The sequence below is a fragment of the Lissotriton vulgaris genome, chromosome 7, assembly GCF_964263255.1.
Source record: "Lissotriton vulgaris chromosome 7, aLisVul1.2, whole genome shotgun sequence".
NCBI classification, from domain to species: domain Eukaryota; kingdom Metazoa; phylum Chordata; class Amphibia; order Caudata; family Salamandridae; genus Lissotriton; species Lissotriton vulgaris.
Window position 1 is genome coordinate 728,733,875 of NC_141695.1, and position 24,595 is coordinate 728,758,469.

At 45.5% G+C, this 24,595-nt stretch overlaps 1 protein-coding gene across 2 annotated transcripts in view; it reads right to left on the reverse strand.

The window, feature by feature from the left end:
• ABCA5 (ATP binding cassette subfamily A member 5) overlaps positions 1-24,595 on the reverse strand; it is a 1,411,043-nt gene that overhangs the window by 530,249 nt on the left and 856,199 nt on the right. For both annotated transcript variants that reach the window (XM_086930971.1, XM_086930972.1), the window contains exons 21-22: positions 17,383-17,510; positions 15,310-15,447 (exon numbers count right to left, since the gene is read on the reverse strand). In XM_086930971.1, coding sequence (XP_086787097.1) covers positions 15,310-15,447; positions 17,383-17,510 — 266 coding nt within the window. The remainder of the gene's footprint in view (positions 1-15,309; positions 15,448-17,382; positions 17,511-24,595) is intronic.

Consider the following 24,595-nt stretch of genomic DNA (forward strand, 5'->3'; position numbering starts at 1 on the left):
GCTGCAAACTATGGGAGTGTTGATATGTAGAGATAGGGCGAATGTACCGATGGCCAATCAACCTACTATATATGAGATAGGGTTAGGTGAAGCTGCCAAGGGTATACTGTTGGAAGTTCTGGAGCCTAGCTATTACAAAAGGACACGCTTCAAAGTTCTGATCGCTGCGTGTTCTATTTGGTGGAAAATTAGGAAAAATTTAGACACTCCAAATTTGAATCTCTATACACCATTCAAAAGCAGCAGAGTGTATCCTAGTATCTTTCAAGACTTTGTAATGCTTGGTTGGCAAAGGAAGGGTGTTGATATGCTGGGTGACCTAGTGGAGGATGGGCAACTTTTAACATACAGTGACATTAGGAATAAATATAAATTACCCCAGCGCGATTTTTTAAAATATTTGCAAATACAAAGCTTTGTGTACAAACAATTGAAGACCTTACCAGCTATACTTAATAAGCTACCAATTATTGAGATAATTGGGAAAAGAAGTAGAATAGGGGCACTTCATCAATATATAGTATCAACTTTTCCTGATGTCTTTTCAGTACAAAGTGCCAAGTGGGAAACGAAACTAGGACAGACAGGTATTGACTTAGCCCCGGTAATGGAATTTGCCAGTGAGGTCATTGTATCAGGTTCGTTGAAGACACAAAGCTATATGGCCTTGTTAGACCTTTACTATACGCCAATGAAAATCGCAAAATGGGGTGCTAGGAAGGGCAATACACGTGCTCGTTGTAATTCATCGACCGCGGACATAATACATATGCTTTATGCTTGTCCAGTATTAGTAGGGTTTTTTGACGACATTGAGCATTTTATCAACTCCGCACTCAAGATAAGTTGTTTATTGACTCCAGCACTAGTAATATTCGGGGTTGACGTGGGCAATAGCTCAGCTGGTACTCATTCCTTCTATAAATCCGCTCTTCTATTCATTGCTATGTCCCAGGCACGTCTATGTATTACATCTCAGTGGTTATATGCGGAAGCCCCAACATTCGCACAATGGCGAGCAAGATTGTTAGCCCTTCATAGGTTAGAATTTTCTGTATTTTCTTGTAAAGGGGGTGGAGCCGGCAATTAGCAACTAGGATTTGGGCGCCGGTGGCTGAATGGGTTGGTTAAAGACTTACTGTGCTACGGGGTATTGATTGATTTGTGTTCTTTTTTTGCTATGATTATTGCTCATTATCTCTTTGTTGATATGGATTTCTATTTTGTAAACCGCTACATAAGTGCCTATCATTAGATTATCTATATGGATGTGCAATGTTATTTTGTAGCAATGTTTTTTTGGGTTTAAAAACCAATTCTGCAATGTGTATTGTAATGTGTTTCTCGTGTATTAATAATAAAATAAATCAAAAAAAAAAAGAGGATGAAGCAAGAGAGCTGCTCTGTTTAACAGAGCTATTCCTGCACGGCATAAGACGGTGGCAGGGAATGAGGCCACAGGGACCCGTCATCAACAGGACATCCCTTAGTCTGCTGAGCCTGATCAGATCTTAGGAACTGCGCTGCCAATCTTGGGAGGCACAGGCGCCTACTCTCTATGTGAGAGCCGCCTCTACAAGTGTACCCAGGCGAGCCAGAAAGCGGTCCTCTCTGAGCCCGGACATACCACGCCATTCACGAGGGGGGGCGATACCACTTTGCATCGTAGGTTACCCCAACAGCATGTGGAGGTTGGCACTGTTGAAGGGGAAGTACCAGGGTCAATGTGGGACTATTCACAATAAGAGGTTTTAAGATGCAATAATATGGCGTCTGGGACTCTGACTAAGCATATCTCCAGTCTCCCCTCCCAGTGCTGACAATTTGCGGTTTTAAGACGCAGCGGAGGCAGAAAGCACCACCATGCGGCTTCCCCCTCTCATTGTTCTCATTTGTGGTGGAACTGAGATGCAATGACAGTGACCACTTGCAAATATATCAGACATGTTGAATGTGTCTACAGGCATTTATGCAGCTAAACAGGGACCTACTCTGTAGTCCAGCATCAGTTTTCACTCTGCTATTCCCCCACTGTGTCTGCCAATGCCTTATGGGATTCTGGTAATTATGTGGCCTCTGCAGCATATACTCAATGGCTGTTCAATTCATGTACTATCCTCACTGGATAGAGGAATGTGTTCTATTAATTACTTCCCTGTCTGTCTTACTTGTCGGGAAAAATAAGCAGCAGGCGTGGTGGAGCGGGGGCGCCGCTGATAAATCGCATGTTGTGAGATTGCCCAAGTCTAACGACCCTCTAAGCGTAAGAACGCTCGAGCAGTTCATCAGAAAGAGGCGCGTGTGCGTGTCCCCTGCTGCTCTGGTGATTTTGTGCAAATCGGGGTCATGAAGCGTCCACTTCTGTCTTACTCAGCATTGAACCTCTGGCCTGCAAGTTAAACGCTGACGCCCGTCACTGTACAATATACTCTGGGCGGGATGCATGGGCGTCCGCAGAAATTTTTACAGGGGGGGTAAAATGTTAACATCATCACCATCCTCCGACAGGATGTGTTCCAGGTGGGGCACAAGAAACAATGGGGCGCAGAACTGTGATAGACTCAATTAAATGCCAGGAATCCAGGACATGTGACTGACCCTGCCACAGGCCAACAAACACCACCTGTAGGGAAAACGCTAAACTTTCTGACAAGTTGCTTTATCTCGGTCTGCTAGGTGTGCAGACTTCCGGGTCCTCGATCCAACACCAATCAAGGCTGTCTTCAGCATGATTCGATTTTTATCAGAATACTTTAAAACAGCCTATGATTAAAGCACCAGATTGAATACACTGTATGCACAGTGTATGTTAGGGATTATTTGTAGCACACATATTTATCAATATTGACTTCTTGGTGCTAGAATTCATGATAACTCAAACATATCAAAAGTTAATATAAAATGTGACTTGTGTTGCTGCGGAGTGGATGGATGGCCTATTGTAAAGGTTGACTGGTCACCTTTCTCACTGCTGCGTTTGTATGTTACACCGGTACTAATAAGGCAAAATCTTTCCAGAGACTGTTAGCATGTGTACACACGCAAAATAAAAAAATATCTGAAAATATACTGCATTACGCTGCAGCCTTTTTTTAATGCATAATTTAGTCAACACTATGGCATAATGTTGTCATCCTTTGCTGCATAATTAATTACAGTGGCCCCACAGCAGGCAACACATGTTAAAAGTGCTTGTGAATGAAGCCGGGTGACTAAGTTTGCGAACTTAGTTTGGTGTGCGTGCAAGTCCTGCATTGCCAATCCCTGTTGAGTTGCAGCTACTACTGCTGAAACAAGGCCAATGGAGGTACCTATGGGTGAGGCAGACTGGTCTCAAGGGCAGAGCCAGCCATAGCACTGGTGGTGTCCTGTGCATTAATGTTTGTTAGTGTCCCCCAATGACCACCTCTTCCATGGATTCCCTCACTACCACCCTTTAACTATGCCCCCCAAGTTTCCGTAACTACTCTCTCTCAGATGCATTTAATTTGGTTTACAGCGCCACTCATACCATTGTAGGGTGTCAGAGCACTTTACATCACACACATTACACAGAGACAATCAATATGTGTGTAAATCACTGTATAGAAAATGTTACATAAGACTAAGGACTACAAGGTGTAGGAGTCACATGGCAACCATACTAGTAACCCGTATAGTTTTATAGTGATTGGTCTGGAGAAACACAATACCCGGAATTTAAAACGTAATACCATGGTTGGGGGTTCTCCTTAATAATCAGAATTGATTTCTGTCCAAAAGAACACTTTTTGGGACATTAGGATAATCAAAGACTGGGGTGGGGGGGCTGGGGGGAGTGGAACATAACGCTCTAATTTATACCTTGCAGTTTTTATGCTGCTTTTAGAGGACAGTTAATAGCTCCCTGTTCTAAGTTAGGATTTTAACTTATAAACTGCAAGTAACAAAAGGATCTCTGACAAAAGCAGTAGCCCACTGACCTATTTCCATTATGTGCACTTTGTGATCTGCATGGCGCATGCTCTTTGCAGCCGGTACATTAACCCTCTGAGCTACCTTTCCATGAGTCAAAACTTCCACTAGACAAAATTCTTATCTCTCTCTAGGAAGAACATTAATCACCAGAGTCATCATGACATTTTTATTGTTGCCGAAAATTGCTGGAGGCCAGGAAGGAGGCAGCAAGCATTTTTAAAACCATAATATACTTGCAAACATGATGACTCCACCTAATGTCAGCACCCGGTGCGGTCACACTGGTTGCACCACCCTGGAGCTGACCCTTCTCAAGGGTCCTGTGACCTCAGTGACTGTTGTTCTAGGTCGTGCTGCTTCACAGGCCTGCCCGCAAGACTGTAGGTGAACTTCAGTATGAATAGTGGTGGACATGCCTTGAAGGTTAACCTACACTTGTCAAGCTAGGGTCCACCTGCTGGTGCGAAGACACCAGGACTTCTAAGGTGTAGCGAAGCCTTCTAAAGTCTAGCATGTGATTGTGCTCTCGCAGGAGCAGGTCTGGTGGACTGATTATTAAGACTGAACCTGGTTCCCAGTTCCCAATACAGCAGCTCTGACCATAGTGCCACATCCTCTCCCCCACTGAACACCGTACTGCCCCACTGAGAAACTCCCATTGTCTTCAACTACAACCCAATTGTTGCCCGCTATAAACACCTGGATGCGGCTCACTTTAAATTACGCACAAAAAAAAAGTTACAACATCCTGGAAAAAGCAAACACTTATAGGGAATGCAAAATTTAGCAAACCATGGGAAATGTAAGCAGAAACAACATGGTTACCTTAATGCTTTTACACCCACTATTCAGAAATCAGTGAGTGCTTTTGCCTGAAAAGTTAAGGATACGACTACAGGGCCCTGAAGGGACCCATTTCAATATCCATTGCTTATACCCTTACAAAAGGTAAGAAGTATGGTAAAAACACCACATCCCGCAGTACACATTTTGTTTTCCAATCCACACATTGCAGTACCTCCAGGATTGGGGCACTAGTTCCAAGTCCATGAAAAACAGACAAGAAAACAAAAATAGCGCTTCACTGGCAAACTCTGTAAAAGCGGCGCTAATGTGTTTCAGTGTGAATAAAATCAGTTTGGCCAGTTTGCTGGCTCTCTGTCTTACTTTATTTAGTTATTTATCTATTTTTCATATTTTTAGCCTTTTATTCCCAATGCTGCACTTTGGAATTAAAATGTCAGAAAAATATGACATTTCCAGCAGAAGCGTCTTTCTTTTTTGGATTCATTTCACAGGGAAGCAAATAAAAGAAAGGAAGAGGAAAGAGAGTGAGAACCCCGTCTTGAAGTCACGGTTTTCATGGGCGTCCGCAGGGGGGTCAAGAAGGGTCGCTCCAGGGGGGGCGAGCGCCCCTCCTTCCCCCCCCCTGCGGACGCCCATGGCGGGATGTGGACAGCGTGAATCGTTGAGCTGTTAACATTTCAAATGCTCCCTCCTGATCTGAAGAGACATTTTTATCAGAACTACAGTTTTGTAGCCCACGAGGTCACGAAATGCATAGCCTCAGCAGCGCCACGAACAATAAAGTATTTGAAGTGGTTTATTAACGCAGCAGTCACGACGATCCCTTTTTGGTAGATATATAATCATCTCAAAAATGAGCTGGCATTTGGCAACACTAGCTTTCCGAAATTTCCGAAATAATGAGTTCTTAAAAGAGCACAATATATCCCGTGGGGTGGAATAAACCTGCAGCCTGACACGCGCGCCCAAAGGTGAACAGACTTTGAAACAGTATATTTATTGACACAGCACACGTCATGCTGCAGAGTCGCATTCTTAAATCAGTGAGGAGGAGAGTACAGGGCGTGCTGTGCTGTTCGTTTCTGTGCCTTATGGGAGAGGCAGGTTTTGAAGTCCTGCGTGTGGAAGTCTCGCTGGCGTGAGCTTAATGCCCCTACCTGTACGTTGCCAAATGCGAAAACAGAAAAAGAAGATATTCTTTTCAGAACATTAAATCCCACAACAAATGCCCTGAGTCTAAAGGATAGTAATTTCATGGCACGTTCCCTCTGTACATTCCACCATAGAGGCACAGCCGCTCATGCAGTGCTGGCCTGCCTGCTGCTCCATGCAGGTAGCAGCGCCGAAGACCAGAGGCAGCATCTGTGGGCTGTTTCTGAACCTAATCGAATTGCCTTGTGGACAAAAGGAACTCAGAAAGGCCTTGTTAGGTCTCGTGGCGTTGAAACGCGCGAAGCGCGGTCTCGCCAGAGACCTATTGTTATGGATTCTTCTTTACAGGAGAGGGGACAGGAGCTGGCCGCGCGCCCGGAATTGAGCGGGCCACGCGCACGCGAACATGCTCGCTGTGGCCAGCACCTGTCTCCTCTCCTGGAAAGCTGCCACACATCCACACCTCCCCCTGCACGCATGCGCACAAACAAACACAAACGCGCACAAACAGACACACACAGACGAGCGCACCTACACACGCACGCACACACACATACAGAGAACCCCCCCGCCGCCGCACACACGCCGCCACACACATACACACACAAGCGCGCACACACACACACACACACACACAAGCGCACCTCCCCTCCCCCCTCCAACTAAGCCCCACTTACCGGCTTTGTAGACTTCTGCAGACTCCGCGGGGCTCTCCCTCGGGCATGGGAGCCCCGCGTCACCAGCACTGCTTCTCTGGCCATCCGTAGGCGCGTGCCCGGGCTACCGGAAGCGGAAGTCCCGCCCTACGTAAGGTTTCGGTTTCGTGTAATTACGTAAAATCTACAATCTGCTGCAATTAAACCTTAATGTGCATTCATTTACCACCACTTGAGGCTGAGGCACCCTCGCGCGCGAAGCAGACCCATACTGTGCGTAGCGCACGTGAACTCAGTCAAGCCATGTACAAGTACGCGATCCGGACAGGGAAAAGGGCTACATCAAGGCAACATGCTGCTGCAGTACGAAGTGCAAGTTCAATTGTAAGTGCATGGTGAGTACAGTACCTGGCCCCTTAGAGTGCAACGCCAGCGTCCGCGGGTACCGGGCAGAGAATCACACCGCCATTCCAAGAAATGCCAAAAAAGATGTCCCTTTGGGAAAAACAATCCGAAGAGCAAAAATACAAATGCCAGACTGATCTCCTTGAAAAAGTACGCGTCCAGGGAGCGCAGTCACATGGGAAGTTTGCAGTTTCCTCTTGGAGCCATGCGGGCTCGCTCCAGTTCCCTGGCAACTCCACGCTACAGGGACTTGGGAATGCTCTGATGGCAGGCAGCTCAGCTTCCGCCGCTTTCCTTCCCTTTCTTAAAACCCTTTTTTAGGTCGAGTTTACTCGAACCTATTGTTGTCAACCCAAACAATTGCTTTCCTAACAGGCCGATTCAGGGGGATTTTGGACAGTGCACGTGACTCCTTGCGGACGAGCATGCCCAGCCCTCCCACTGCCAGCAGCATTTCTCCACGGCCGCCAGGCCACATCAAAGGCTTCCCCAGCACTGCCCCGCCCATCAATCACCTTCCCACTGCCAGCAGCATTTCTCCACGGCCGCCAGGCCACATCAAAGGCTTCTCCAGCGTGCGCTTGGCCAGCCTCTGGTATTTCTCCTCCCCTAATTATTCACTTCACTTTGGCCGCCAGGCCGTGACTTACTCGCATTTCTCCTCCCACCAGCCCATCGCAGCCTGCCCAGCCGTCTCTCCCTACCCCTTAACCCTGCCCCCACCACCTCTCGATATTGCTGCTTGTTTTTTTATTGCCGCAGCGTCACTTTTACAGCTGTGCAGCGTCAATGCTTGTTTATTGAGCTTTTGCTATTTAAACTTGTGACCCTTCTGGCTAACTGCCTACTGGTGTTCTGTTTGTCTAAGTGGATGGCTGCTGTACTTGTAGCGATACTGTGCTTGTTTGCTAAGTGATTCTTTATTGCGTGCCTCTCTTATTCTTGGTGCCCGGTTTTATTTTCCGTCCAAATCATACCCTGAGCGCCTTCGTTTTGAGGGATGTCACTCCATTCCCTCTATCTCAGTGGCCCTGAAGCTTCTAGGGATGCTGAGGGAAGTTCAGTCAGGCAGCAACAGTGAGCTCCGGTGACGAGCTGGCATCGGCTCAGACACAAGCCGCTCCACCAATCACAGGGCCCGATCTCCACCCCCCTGCTGCAGGCCTCCAGCCTTCCAATCTCACTCCCAGCTCCGGGCTTTGCTCCTGCTTCTCTCTGCATCACTGAATATTCGGACTCTGTTGTCCCATATTCCTCCCTCCTCACACTACGACCCGGCTCTCCCGTCCTCTATCCTCGCCCTTAGTCCTCCTTCACAACCCTAATGTTCCTAGACAGTCCTTCTTCCTCAGACCCGGCTTTATCTCCTCATCCTCCTTTCTCAAGCCCACGGCCGGCCTTCGCTCAGATAGCACCCTGGGCGGCACCAGATTTCGCCCTTGCTCCCGATTATGCGTAAAATAAGGCAACACGAGGTCCCTTTTGTTTTCAACAGCTTGTCATTGACTGATTATATCAGAGCCACGAGGGGTCTCTGAACAGAAACATCTCCGCCACCACCCTTCAAGGCCCCTAAATTATACACAGATCGTGTTGTTTGCAGGCCCTTTGTGCGGACAGTTCTTTTCGCCCCTCTGGAGCTTGGCGCCCTGGGCTTGGGCCCAGTTCGCCTATATCGGATGTCGGCCCTATGTGTATATACAACATCCTTTCTTCCAGCCACCATTACTCTGCACCTGACACTTTTTGCCTCTACCCTCCATTCTCGCCCTTTAAAGTCTTCATCTGTTCTTCGCGTCCGTCCTAATCTCCTCCCTTCATCATTTATTTGTTCCGCCCAGTATATCTCTATTTCACAACACCTGCTGCTCTCAACACAGTCAGTGCCCCAACCTCTCTGCCCAGTTCACCCGCCCACTCTCTGGCACGCGACCCGACTCCACTCCCTCCATTCCCCCCCTTCGTCCCCCCGCACTGGTTCTCCTGCCTTACTCCCCATTCCTTCCGGCAGCTTGTGCTCCTCATCCACCCTTATCCTCCTCCTGCACTTGCTACTCCTCCTTTCTCTTCCTCAGGGATTGGCGGGCATCACTTTTTCTCCCCCTTTCACTGACTCTATCATGTCCCACTTTTATCGTCCAGCAACACGGACTCTCTGGGGCCTCCTGGTACTCAATCATCATATGTAACGCGCTCTATCACATTTGGGTGAAGATTGGCGCTATAACAAACAGCACAAATACATAGTCCTTCACTCCCTCTACAACGCCCCAGATACACAATAACACTGTCACTCCCTCCTCTCACTCTTACAGCCTCTTCCCCGGGATCAAGCCACTCTTTCAGCACTGCAACCCTTCCCTTTTTGTGCCCGCCCCTTTCCCTCTCCTTCACCTCGACTGTCCCTCCAGCCACCCACAGCACTGGCTAGCCTCCTTCCCCGGCCACACTTCACCTGCCCTCCTCAGTGGTTTGCTTTCCATGCCTCTCCCGTCTCCAAGCATGGGCTCTCACGTCTATCGCGAGCCTTTCCCCGATCACTTCAGCACTGCCTCCCTGCACCCCTTTTCCACCGCCGTGACTGGTTACCTCTGCCCCTCAGAGCTGGTTCGCACCCTCTCGCTCCTCAGGCCTCGCTACCTCTCCCCCCCACCCCATGGACTCTCAATTCTCTTCCCACAACCAGCCGTAACTCTGAACCCAACTCCGCCATCGCTCTTGTGCCTATTTCTCACACTCCCGGGCACAGATTTAAATCTCCCTTTCTCCTCCATCACGGCCCAGCCCCCCTTTGACCACGGGCTATCTGGCCTCTCCTTTCTCCGGTAATGTTTTTTTCTCCTTTGCGTTTTTTTGCACTTACTTTTACTCAGCACCACCACTCAGGGGCACCACAGTATCAATCTGTGCAACCAGTCAACAACAACTGGTTCAAATATGTTCTCTCAATGTCTCAAACTTTATTACAAATGTCACAAAAAGATGTTAATATTTCACTTCTGTTCTTGGATTTTCGTCACAATAAAATACACTGAACACAATCTTCACAAAAGTTATTTACAAAAGTTTAAGCTATTTCTATTATAAATTACAATAACTTTTATTTAAGTATTAATTATTTAAAAAAATTAAAAGCCATTGTTATTTGTAATAGCAATACATCTAACTCACGTAAACACAACACATATTGCATTACAAATGCTATAGGTGTCACATTTGCGAAAGTTATAACTATTGGCATTATAAATGACAAAGCTATTATTTTAGCTACTTTCTAAACCAACACAGAAATAAAACAAAAATTCATTTACAATACCAATAGCTCAAAATTTCCTAATGCGAGACCTATTGCATTGCAAATGCTTGTTTTATTGGGAAACGTGCTGTCAGTGTTGTCAACTACTGTGTAGGGAACGTGAATGGGGAAGATGCGAGCTGATTTCATTCTGGTGCTGCCGCCGTGTGGCCGTCCGTGAACACGACACCTTAGTGAAAATAGCCCGCAGGTTCCAAACCTTTCGGATTAACAGCAGACCGGCGCGCTTTCAGGGGCGACTTAATTACAATCGGGTCCCCAAACAGTGCAAGGTTGGGCGAAGTGCTAGTTCTATCTCTTCCTTTCAGTCAATGCTTGAAGAGGAAAAACACGTTCCATTCCCCAATATATCGCCCCCACTGTCTCCAAGCAGACACACCCCTGTAGACCCTCAACTAAACGTTCAGAGGGTTCTCTTTCTTTCTCTCACTCTCAAGCACACAACCAGACACACGCATGGATGCACACACCACACACACATTCCATATCTCACTGGTATCCAATTAAACACATTTTGTCGAGTTACACTCACTCCTGTAATCTCACCCCGTCCACATTGCTCAGGTCACCCAAATTCCTGCACTCTCTAAAACAATGCTTTCAAGAACAGCATACTCTTGCACACACTCTCACTGCTCACCAATTCAAAGTTTGCTAAAACTTTTATGCAACGCATTGTCATACACAATGCCAATAACTCAAACTTTAATGCTGCGAGACCTATTGCATTGCAAATGCTTGTTTTTAATTACTGTTTTTGTTTCATTTACCAGCTTTAATGGGGGAAAAGAATTAGGTCAGTCGCTGCTGAATATAAAAAAATACCTTACAGAGCCAATGCGACAATCAGTCCTGAGATTGTAAGCATATGCATGATTTAGAAAGGCGCACTTTGCACTTAAGAAGAGGCTGCACTCCGCTACACGCATCTTTTTCAAGGTACGACGTACCATAACAACTACAGTGATAGAGGAAAATGATCGCACGCCAACCACAAAGAAAGTAAAAGCGAGGCATGTAATAATTAAACAATAGTTTTATAACTCGATGTTTAGGGTAAGCCAAGCAATGCGTTTAAACCTTAATTTTAGGATACATATTACTACTGTTTTAATGTGTTGTTCGAATGTCAGAAATACAAAGCTTTTTTTTGGTATTGCATATAGGGCCGGATGTATCAGAAGGGTTTACCCATTCTGTGCCCTGGGGTAATGTGTCCATACTTAGACTACAAGTCATGTAGCAGAGAATCAGTGATGCCGTGCAGCATTGCTAAAACCACTGGTAAAGCCAAAAGAGCACATAGGGGTGACCTATTGGCTTTGCCAGTGCTTGTTTTGTGTCTGCAGTCGCCGCTCAAAAGGAGATGTCGGTTATGACCCAGCCACCCATCCCCACCCCGTTTTAGCGCAGTATATTGGCAACTCTTAAACTTGCAGGAAGTGTGAACACTGGAGCTGCATAGCCAGGAGCTCGGAGGAGGGCACGTGGGGAATAACTGTAGCTCGCTCTACAAGGAAGGGGACGCACTTACCTGCCCTGGTCACTGCCCTCCTTGGTGCGGCCCCACGCACAGGCAGGCCCGTAGCCTGCTGTCGGCAGTGCCTTGCCTGACAGTGCTGCTGTTCACGTTCCCTCAGTGGCACTGCGCAGCTTCCGGGTGGGCCGAGGGGGTATTTGGGTGGGCCACTGCAGGCTCGATTTGTCACATATATGTCTGGGCAGACCTGCTTCAGGGCCCTCCATCTCTTCTTCGTCTTACAAGGCCCAGTAAAAGGCACTCTTTTCCAAATCCCTTTCTACATATTATCTCTCTCAAAAAATGTTTTATCCATGTAAAGTTCCTTTGATGGAAAGAGGAGGTTTCTGATGCGGGACTATCAGGCAAGTGACACATCTTGGACTCACTCTGTGCGAGCCTTCAGTGAGAATCCCTCTTCATTACTACCTCCACCTGACCCCGGACTCTGCAACGCACTCCCTTACAGACTTGATTATCCACTAATCCTCTCCACTGCACCTTATCTCACAGGCGCCATGTGGAGATAAAGGGGTGAAAAAATAAACAAAGCCTTCTTAACATGTAAATGGTCTTTTAAAGACCTGTGAAGTACTCGGGTGCGGCTGCCATCATCTCAAAGGTTGTCTGTGTGTGTGCGTGCGCCCGGGCTGCAATCAGCGGCTTCGCAGAATTTTTTGCTCGTTCGCTCTTTCAAAATGCTTGTTCGCAAGATATTCCCCCCGAGTACGCAAACAGCGTTTGCGAACAGGAAAAAAGCATTGCGAACGGGCGGAACAAGCAATTCCGCGTGTTTGCGGAACTCTGCACGTGCTTGCGGAGATTTTTTACAGTTTCGTAGAGCTTTGCTTAGCGCGACTACGCATATTCCGCCCACCCCTAATCTGAGGCCATTAATGAGTGTACATGTATATGAAGGAGCACACAATCTAGAAAGAGAACATAACATTTGGTGTCAATGGTTTTCTGTCTTAACTCATCCTCTCCTTGTAGAGATGTATAGTGAACACTGTGCATATTTGGTGTGGCAAGGTACTGATCAAGGGTGAGGAAAGAGTTGAGATGGAGGTTGATTGGCAATTGATAACTATCAGTAGCAGAGAAGGCTGACAGCAGATAGCTGTCAATAGCAGGAAAGTGTCTTTTGAGGCATCAGGTAAAATGGATCATTAGGGGCCAAACCTTGTTAAAAGCAGAAGATGTGACTCTTTTATTTCTGGGAAGTAGAGATAGTGTATTGAATATAGTGAGCGCCTGTGAGAGTGTGCACTTGCATACATATTTTTGTACACCTCTATTCATGACCAGGCTTTATAGTTGTGTGCTTACATGCCATTACTGCAGTGAATGAATGATGTTCAAAAAATAGCCTTTTAACACCTGAGACCACTTCAACAAAGCCTTCCTTTCAAATAGACAAATCAACAGATTACAACAGTACTTACTGTTGAAAAGTCAAGGAGCAACCACTGCAATTGAAACTGTGCCGTGTAGTCCAACAAAACAGTGGGCAGGCTGATATGGGTCTACAGCTATGTCATCTGCCTTATCTTCAACCTATTTTAGAATACATGCCATGGCATCACTGCTGATGATACAATACACCAGCTGATCATTTAATACACTGATGCAAATATCCTTTGCCCACACCACAAACCTCTCCTCTACTAGGTGTCAATTCCTCAAAAGGGTGCTGCTCCCTTTATGATTGAGGTGCCTCAAGAAAGACACCTAAAATATGCTCGTCATTCACAAGCGAAATGACACGGTTTGGGGATATATCTCTCATGTTTCACTTAGTTATTTGCCTTCACGTGCCTCTGTGATTCCCAGAAGAGTGCTGATGCACCAGCTGCTGCACTCGACTTAAATGTTTGGACTACTAGACTTGTTCTTACCTTTTTCAGTGTTGCTTTCAGCATCCCTCCGACATTCTTAGCTAATCTGAGGAAGCCTACTCATGTCACTAGACTTATATAAGGAATCACAAATAAACATGTATGTGTGTGATATTGAAAATAGTATGTGAGAAGAAGAATAGTGGGTTATTCGTGGTCCACAAGTTACAGTGGAAGTTAGAGAAGGAAGACGATATTGATGAAGGTTCATGGACTGTGTCGGGCTAGTTAATAGTGTACCTTAAATGCAGATGAATCCTTCAACTATGTTCATTCATATCAACCTTTTATTTGTTAGTGCTGTGAACAAGAGCAATCATGAATGTGGACAGTATCCATATAAGATACTGTAAACAAACGCGTGTGCACTTCAGAGTACCATACCCATATGCAAAAATGTACACAAGTACATTTGGCTATACATAAATAGGCAGGCATAATTAGAGTATTCCTGGAAGTTTCCAAGAAACTGTTTTCCAGGAACATTAGTTTAACTGTTTGAAAAATTCAGCAATATACAGAAGCATACCTATGTATGTGCATTTCCTTCCTTTTCATTTGCGAAATGAGCTCACTATGCAAGTCATTCATCATAAAACAGAATAGTGTGTTCAACATCCAAAAACACTGCATACTATTTCCATACAAAGGGTGGGTCTTTTCACTGACTCAAATGTAGCTACCAGGCTATCGATTTGACGTGGTAAATCAAAATGATTTCTGATGCAAATTTGCTATTATTTCATGAGGCACTTCTGCCCAGAGGGGGTTAAATGGGCTTTCTACAAAAAAATTGAATTATATATCAACGCCCTTAAAAAACAACACAGGCAGGAGATGGCTCATTCAATTTTTTTATGTTTGGTTATTGATGAAAGAACTGTGATTTATACTATATTAATATATCTTTAAGATAGAAGGCAGCAGTGCTTTCTGTAGATACACGAATACGTTTGCAAAGTCCTCTGGCCTCCAATAATAAATCACCTCTGAACATGAACCCAACTGTTAACAAGTAGAAAAGTAATCCTAATTAGTTCAATCTTACTTCAAATCAAAGTGACCAAAGCAATTTCCATTAAAGAAAAAAGTTAGAAAATACATTTTAAAAAGAGCACGTTAAATTGGACTTTCCACAAACAATATTTTCGCCCATTATTTGGACAGCCTGAACCTTACAAGTACCTAAAGTCAGATCTTGGACTATATTGTGTAGGAGTGGGTTTTCCCATGTTAGAAGAGTACGCCCAACATTTAATAAAATTAATTAACATCTAACTATGAATATTTTATGACAACTAAACCCAAATACAGTTAACATGATTTGTTCACTATATCCAGAACTTCAAATAGAGAAGCTACATTGTCCTCTTCGGAAGGGTGTAATAGGCACTGCAAGTCTTCTGAAAGAAGCAGCCCTATAATAAAGCTTAAGATTTAGGAAGACCAAAAGTAAACTCTAGCTTCAAACAAAGTAAACAATGGCAGCCTGAATGAGAGTCAAAAAAGACATCAGAAAAATCTATTGGTAATATCTGAACAACAAAAAATACCAAGTGGAATTAAATTATGACAGACTATGGCTTACGAATCACTTACTTGAAAGAACGGGTTGCTCCAGATTTGAATGGACTCGGTGCTATTCAGGCTATCAAGCACAAGATTGCTGATGACGTTTACTAACACTGGCAACGAGTGCACCATGGTACTGTTGAATACAGCTTCAAAGGTGTAAGACTACAGAAATTAAAAGGTACGATTTAAAGTTAAAAGACCAATGTAGAACAGTTACAGTGAGATAATTAAGACAATATTGCAGTAATCCTTGCAACACAAATTTGACTGGCCTTAAAGGGGAAAAATACAATAAATTAAGTGTAAAAATAACATCGAAAATGTGCACGAGTTACAACTACAGCAGTCACCACCTCTCTATACAGTTATGAGACTGCTGGAATACGTAAAAAAGAAAAATGAGATTTCTCTCGTGTCTTCCCTACATTTTACCTGTGGCCCTGGTTGGTATTTGTTTGCAACTAAGGTATAAAGGTTGTATGGTGCAGGATATGCAACTGATGGCAAATGCTAAGTTCAAATGTACATATTACAGGCCCCAGCATACTTGCCTCCACAAAAGTCCCATGATGAGCCTAACTGCTATGCTGTTAAATGTAAAACTGTTATTATCAGGAAGGTGACATTCCTTACTTTCCCAATGTATTCTTAATCATTCAGGAAAACTGCTCTCTTAAAAGGCTCATTTAAGGTTTGCGACCATATGAGGTCCAACTGGTCGAATCATTTTCCCCACTTTTCCTGGGGGACAGGTGTGAGGAGAATCAAAAAATTGAGATGGAGCGAGATAATAGTCTAAATAAATAATCTCATATTCATTTACACTACAGGACTAAAACAATAAAAATAAAAGGAAGCCTTTGATGTATTTCTTCCAAAACAAATAGATTTTGTGCAACTTATGTCAGGCTACTCAAAGAGGGCGCTATATCAAATATGCGCTTAATACACATCAGTCAAAAATAAATGTTATTTGCTGATTTCTGGGTAAAGCAGATATGTTGTATGGGTCCTGTTACGTCAAGTGTGAAAAATTGCACATTAACAATAATCTGTCATCTTTGGGAGCATAATTTCTCAGAAGTGGGAAAAAACCTCTCCACAAATCCCGAGCCTGTCTCACTCGAATCTTTTTTCCTCTGTACAACCCTTGACAAGGTTTCGTAAGGTTCTAAAACATTCATTTTGGAGCCTCTGGATTATCAACCATGGATGATTGTACAGCACAGAACATAGAGAAGAAGCGGCAAAATAGCCGACAGGAGCACTAGATGTATTTACTTATACACCCACGGAACTTTCTATATCACTAACATTTAATTTCACATGCACGTCAGATGCCTTAAAAAACGTTTGCAGATAATGTTAACTGATGTCCTGGGGATCTAGATGGTGCTCTGTGGCTGTTAACATACAAGTTTGGCAAAACCCAGCTTCACTGCAACATGAGAGCAACTCGTTCTTGGACTTTGGATAAAGGCTTATGGTGATGGGTAGGTTGTCGACAACCGTTTGTATGTGTCCAGGGCACAGGGTTACAATTTAACTAAAAGAATGTTTGACGCATGCAGACCCCTTCATTAGCAGAATATGACTATGTCTTTAGTAATGGATTTCTGCTGATACGTGTTCAGGTGTCTTACTCTGCACCTGTTGCAGTTTGCTTGTGGCTTTGCGAGGCCAGTATAAATGAGATTGCATTGATATCACGATGTCCACACTGCGGGTCATTTAAAGCATTAGTATGATTTTCGGAAACACATGTAGTTGTAGGTCGATTCTTTTACCCTCCGAGTTGAGTTGCAGTGAAAAGAAGAGCTCTGCATTTGAGACTAGACACAGGATTATTCTCTGAGATCTCAGAGAATGAAACCACTGCGTCATTACTTAGGCAAACAGCTAGTTAATTAAGTCGTCCATATTATTTATTTGAGGTTTACATAATAGTGCGACATAGGAAGCATAATTAAAAACATGAAATAAAATCAGGAAGAGCAAGGGGTAATTTCAATATAATGAGAAAAGAAAACAATGGGGCAGGTTTAACGTTCTCTTCTCACATCCCTGAACCTGCTGCTGGCACTATGTCATTTATACCTTTTCTGAGTAGAAGACATTTAAAGCTGCATTGTGCGGGGAGACGCCAAGGTAATCACTTCCGTTCATTAATTCCACTGCAATTTTCTGACTTCTAAGTGAATCAATTATGCCATCGATACTAGACCCTTGTAAAAAAAGAATAGGAGAAGTGTTAATGAACAGCTCATTTTGCTCGTAAAGGCATAATCAAGGCACGCTGGATAATTATCTTCCACTATTAAGACAAAAGTTAACGTACTATTCTAACAAATTCACTTTTCAACTTTGTACAATGGTACTGTCTAATATATTACATATTCTAACATTGAAACAAGTTGTTCTAGCTCATGGCATCCCTCAGCGACTGTGGTATCTGGAACAACAAATCCGTGTATATCTTGCACCCACCTAAACAGAAAGAGGTTTTGTGGGTTCTCAGAAAATCCACAACTATGTTTTTCAAATGTATACACAGATAGATATATGATTAATAAATAACTATTACCTCATTACCAGTCTTCTTCATCAACATTCGAACATAGAGAGGGGTCTGCCCCCATATACAGATCTAGTTTAATCAAAATGGAAAAAAAAAACAACAGTTCCAGGCAGAGCCATGAAACAAACTCCTAACTGGATATTGCTGAACCCCTCGGCTGCTTTCGATACAGTAGGTCAACCCATCTTCATATACACCCTGGAGTCTCGAAAGGAATTCACTGGCAGTGTCTTCACTAGTCCCCCTCATACATTTGCATCTGACACCAGTTTCTGTATGTGGGCACCTCCAGGTTCGAAAACATCCCCATTACCTGCGGAGTACTCCAAGGTTCCATAAGGTCCCCTCTACTCTTCATGGAGCCATTTGTGTTCTACTCACTGGCAACATCATCAGAATTCACCAATATACCGATGATATACAACTCTACATAAGTCTCCTATGCTTCAGTCATTCAAGCATTGTAGGAACATCATTCCGATTTGTATGTCCACCCCTACCTCAACAAAAACAGAATTTCTGTTATTAAACAAGAGCAACAAACAGGAAACAGTACAGACCTGGTTCTATGAAATGGACTGTGATAGTTTCGAAGCCCAACTTTGATCAAATGCCAAGTTACTTGGATTCACTCCGGACAACAAGTTCATCCTTAAGAAACACACTGCCAAAAAATACAAAGACATCCTGACATCAGCTCTCTATTCTAAAGAAAGTGAGACTATTCCTTCCAGAAAGCAACTTCAGAACTGCTATTCTATTCAAGCACTCTCACATATGGATGGTGGTAACACCCTGTACCATGATGTCACAGAGTCCACACTGGCTCCCTTTAAGGGCATGCCACAGCACATCAACCAGGACCTGAGGAAATATGATCACATCACCCCATCCCGATAGAACTCTATTGGCTTCACTTGCCTGCCCACAATTCCAAAACCAGCTGCATTATTTACAAAGTCATCACAACCAGCACCCCGGTTTATTTTGCAGATAAGCTCACCATTTCTGGTGGTTCTTGTAACACTAAAAACTAAGACGCCCTTTAAACAGCGGGCTAATAAGTATAAGAAAGAAATAGTAAGCAAGCAGGCCTTTTTCATCTATACACCCAGTATTTGAAACATCCCCGTATCCATCGGCACCCCCTCTATGTTTCCCCAAATTAGGAAAGAGTTGAAGATGCACCTCTTTAAAGAACACTCCCATTACAAATTAATTTACAGGACACAAACCAGCTACCTCTCCTAGCACTAGTTGACCTTATGTTTGCTTTGACCCGATACTGTGCTACACTGCCTATGGCTAGGTTTGCACTATAGATATACCACATTCATCCTTACATTCCTTCCTTTATACCTTATACGGCGGAGAGAACTATAGTACTTCCTGCTTCTTTTTGTCATCTTAGAAGATACTGTTTTCACACATATTTAAAAAAAAGAATCGAACTTTATACAATTAAATCGACTGTGCTCTGTTCCTGGGAACCCCAGGGTTACATTTGAGCAAGTGCAGGGGGGCTTATGCTACTTCGGAGAATGTGTTGCAGCAATATTTTCTCCGAGCGGCCCTTTCTACAGTCCAGTTGAAGTTTCTACCACTTAACTGAAATATTGACACCATATTAAGGACAGGCAGGCATTCAGGCACATACCAAGGTAACCGATTTGTATATTGGATAGTTTATATCATTAGCATTGGTCTCATTGATTGTGAGACGTAATCATCCGCAATCCGCATTCCGCAGCTAGTGGTAACAGTATTGACCTAATAGATCCCTTGCGGGACTCCGTGCAGTTTGCTTAGCGAGGCGGTGCAGTGCCCAGTAGCTTCACGATCTCCGCCTAATGCACAGGGCACTTTGGGCACTTGTGGACACTTATATTGCGAATGTTGAAGAGAAACAGCACCTCACCATAAACAGAAGCCTTCTGCATTGTTGCAACCTTTTGTAAGTATTAGAAGCATTGCTCTTTTGGTGACAACTTGCTTTCCCAAGCAGAGGTGCAGGCTCAAGCCGACATTTTCCTCCAGCTCCAAACCACGAGACCTTTGGATTGAGACTTCTAACCGTAGATTTATCACCTTAGAATAAATACCCAAGCATTTACTCTCTAGAGGAGGATCTGCAAACTCGCTCAAACTAGTAAGTCCTGGAGGATTGAATGATTAAAATTCCCATCTCAACGGACCTGACTGCCCAAACAGTAGTGCTTTGTGACTGAGTCGAGTGATGCCAATGTAGCAGCTTGGCAGATGTCCACGACAGGTATCCGCATGCTAACGAATAGTCCCTTAAGACTTCAGGAGGCTGTTTTTTAGCTAGTGCACAGTAGATTTTAATGCAGAGTATAAGCCATTGAGAGATGGTTTGCTTCTGTGCAGCCTTACCCTTTTTCGCTCCAATGAACCCAATGAAGAGCTGATCGCCCACCCGATAGTCTTTGGTGCAATCAATGTAGAACAAAAGAGCTCTCTTCAGGTCCTAACAATGGAGTCTCTCTTCCCTCTTGGACGGATGAGGCTGGGCACAAAAAGTATGCACAGTGATGCTCTGGCCGGCATGAAATACGGTGACAATTTTCACCAGAAAAGAGGCACATATTCGAAAAACTGTTTTGTCAGAGAAAAAGCTGATGTATGGAGGATGGACAGAAAGAGTCTGAAGTTTGCAGACCCTCCTGGGCAATATAATGGCCTCCTAGAAGACAGCTTTTAGGGTCAAGAGCCACAGAGTACAGATGTGTAGTGGTTTGAAGAGAGAACACATCAGAAATGTAAGGATCAGACTGAGGTTCTGGAAACAAGTTGCAAAAGGTGACTTCAACAGGGAAGGCTGGTCCGGTAACCACAGAAAAGCAGAAATAGCTTGACAAGTAACCCATAACAGCACTCAGGGCAAGTCCTTGAAGAATATAAACCCACCTCCAAGAGTGGTGCAGAAAGGGGATCTACATGACATGAGGAACAACAGGCCTCAAACTGATCCCAACAGCAGGTGTACACAGTTTTGGTTGAGGGATGCGGACCTCAGAAAGAGGGGCAGAAAGGGGATTCACAGCATTTGCTGTACACCATGCCACAAATTTGTTCGATCAGCAGGCGTATACCGTTTTAGTGGAGGGACGCCTGGCTGCCAGAATGACATCATAGGTTTCGGGAGGAAGGTCGAAAGCTGTCAACTGTCAACGCTCAATCTCCATGCATGGAGGTGGAGGCTGGACAGGTTCAGGTGGAAGACCGTCCCCTGCTGCTGCGACAGAAGATCCTCCCGAAGAGGCAGATGGATTGGGGGATCGATGCTCATACTGAGTAGCTTGGGATAACATACTCTTCGAGCCCAGCCCGGAGCCACAAGAATGACTTGGGCCCGGTTGTGCCTGATCTTCCCCAGGATTCTGGGCAGAAGTGGTATAGGCGGTAAGGCGTACAACATTCTGCAGCTCCACTCGAGACGAAAAGCGTCTCCGAGCGAGTGTCACCTTGGAAATTCCAACGGGCAGAACTGCTGACGTTGCGCGAATAGATCTAACCAGGGCTCTCTCCATTGCAGAAAGAGACCTTGCATCATGTCCGAGTTCAGACACCATTCGTGATCCATCATGCACCGGCGGCTGAGTTGGTCCGCCCTGGCGTTCAGAGAACCTGCCAGGTGTTGAACAAACAAGGTAATGCCTTGATGTTCCAGCCATGTCCAGAGGCGCAGAGCCTCCTGACATAGGGTCCACGACTCCACCACGTTTGTTGAAATACCACAAGTAAACGGTGTTGTTCGTGAACACCTGCACTACACTTTCCCAGACAGAGGGAAGGAATGCCTTCAGTACTAGTCGGATCACCCGAAGCTCCAAAAGGTTGATATGGAGCCGGGACTCCGCCGGAGACCAGAGGCCTCTGCTCTCCGCCTCTCCCAAGTGGCCTCCCCATCCCAGGAGGGACACATCGGTCACCACTGTGTGCCCTGGTTGGGGAAGGGAGAGGGATCTGCGATTGACTCAATCGCGATTCGTGAGCCACCACTGACTTGTCCTTGAGATGCTTTCTAACAATACAATAATTTCAGGGTAGAGTGGCAATAAAATCAAGTAATGGAGTCTTGTGGAGCCACGTTTCATTCAGAAATAGGGCCTCAGGGGCATTATCCATAACAGAACTGTGTATGTGCTGTTGATGACTTGGCAGGGAGGGGCAGTTAATGTTGCAGAAGAGAAATGTACTCCCTCACGCACTACACAGCCCCATTTCTCGATGACCCAGAAGACCAAGAAGCATATTCACTAGGGGGGAGTTACAGAAGTTACAATCTGAGCTAAGCAAGAAGTTGCCATGAGTACAGCTTTTTAGACTCGTCTGAGGGTCTAAGGGGGTCAGGCAGGCCTCTGAGCAGGCAGGGCGTCGTGCCTGAAAGTTGGTTTGCAGAAAAGACCATTCTATATGGATGAAAAGATGCAAAGTACCTGTCCCATGGACATGTTTGGGTATGGACAGGCGCAGAAGGGCTTGTCTTTGGTGCGCCAGCGGCTCGTCCAATTAGTGCCTGCACCACAGCCGCTCTTTAAGTGGAGGCCATGCGCATAAAGTAGACCACTAACTGTGCGGCAAAAGTGGACCAGCCAAATTGACTCCTTTGTAATGAGGAAGTATGTGGGGCACTTGAACACATGTATCACGCTCTGAAATGCCCTGAAAACTGAGCACATTGAATTCAAAATATCCCAGTCCCCCAACAGAATTCACACCACAGAACACAACAAGAAATGTATTTACAAATAAAGCATAGTGAAGTGGTGCAGCAAGACACCTATCAGATTGCACTATATAACTGCTAACATAATATCAATGGAGCAGGACAAAAAGACTTGTGTGTAAATATGCACATCATGCAGAACTACACCTCAAAATCTAAAATCAAAAATCCTCTGGAATTCTTCATCACTGAAATTAAACCTATTTAAAATAGAACCCATCTGCTTCACTCAAAGAGGTCGCTTCCCCACGCTCCCAAGGCTTGGTGATTTGGTGACTCCAGAGCGCCTTGAAGCAGATTTGCGGTATCGTAGCTGACTCAAACCACTGCGTCTGCGCTCCGCTCGCTCTGCTGCCTCTAATTAGCGCTATTTCACCCCCGTATTGCTGCCGCTGCCTGCATTGTGTAATTGACATCTGTAGTGCTGCATATTTCAATCAGCGCATTGTCTGTTCGCATTGTTTTACTGTAAAATACTTTATGCTCGATTGTGCCTCTGATTAAGCCCCAGTCTCGCCCAGTTTCGATTTATACCTGTGCAGCCATTTTGTTGTTTGTTGTGCTTCCTAGCCCATAGCTCCCCCCCCGCTCCCGCTTCCCAGCTGACCCTCCCTCGGCCCTCCCCTTCCACTACCCATATATGACAGATGCCTTTGCGCCCAGCGTTCACGCGCAGCGGTCGCGCCCCATGCGCGCCGAAGGTACGCCAAAGGTAAGCCCGTTTACGCCCGTCCGCGCCTGGCCCGCGCCCAGCGCTAGACCCCCTGCTCCCCGCAAATCCCACTCCTCCCACATACTGTATGACGCCGCCTCCTTGCCCTTAACCCCGGACGCACACCACAATGCTGCGAAGCTGCCCCAGGACACACCCATGGTCCATTCGCCTGCAACTCCTGCAAGTTCGCCTGCACCAGGACCCACACCAAATTCACTACCTCCAAACACAGCCCCGACTCCAACCACCTGAAGTGCATCTTGCTGAACACCCGCTCGGTCCACAGACACGCCACTGAACTCTGGGACCTACTCGACACTGCATCGCCGGACGTCGCCTTCCTTACAGAAACCTGGATGAACGCTTCATCAGCGCCCGACATCGCCATAGCCATCCCGGACACTTACAAGATCATCCGAAAAGAACGCACCAACCAAACAGGAGGAGACATCGCCACCGTCCATAAGAACACCATCCGAATCACGACCAGCTCCGACCATAACCTCGCGACCGCCGAACACCTTCATTTCCAGATCCACACCAACCCCAGGACCACACTTAGAGGTGCCCTCATCTACAGACCACCAGGAACCCGCACACAATTCAACGAAGACATTACCGACTTCATCAGCCCACATGCCCTCACCTCCGAGAACTACATTCTACTGGGAGACCTCAAATTCCACCTGGAAAAGAAAAACGACAGCAACACCACCACCCTTCTGGACAACCTGTCCAATCTCGGACTCAAAGAACTTGTTGACACCCCCACCCACCTTGCCGGACACACGCTCGACCCTATCTTCACCTGACTGACTGACTGAAGTACTTATAAAGCGCTCGAATGCCGCGGCGTCTTGGCGCTGAGTGACTAGAGAAGCAGTGTGAGCCAATCTTAATACGAGGAAAAGAGCCAGGTTTTCAGTGCTTTTCTGAAACATAGTTTAGATTTTTGTGAGCGCAGTGCAGGGGGCAGAGAGTTCCATAGTCTGGAAGCCTGGTAAGAAAAAGATCTGCCACCCCAGCGTTGTCTTCTTATTTTAGGTTGGCAGATAAGATCAAGACCGGCTGATCTCAGCGCACGTGATGGCACATATCGAGGAAGAAGTTTCGCAAGATCGTCTGATCCCATACCGTGCACAGATCTGTGGGCCAGACAGAGGGCCTTAAACTGTATTCTACACCTGACTGGAAGCCAGTGAAGTTTCCTGATGACTTTAGATGTTGGGTGACGATAGGGTAGATTCAGCAGAACCCTGGCTGCGGC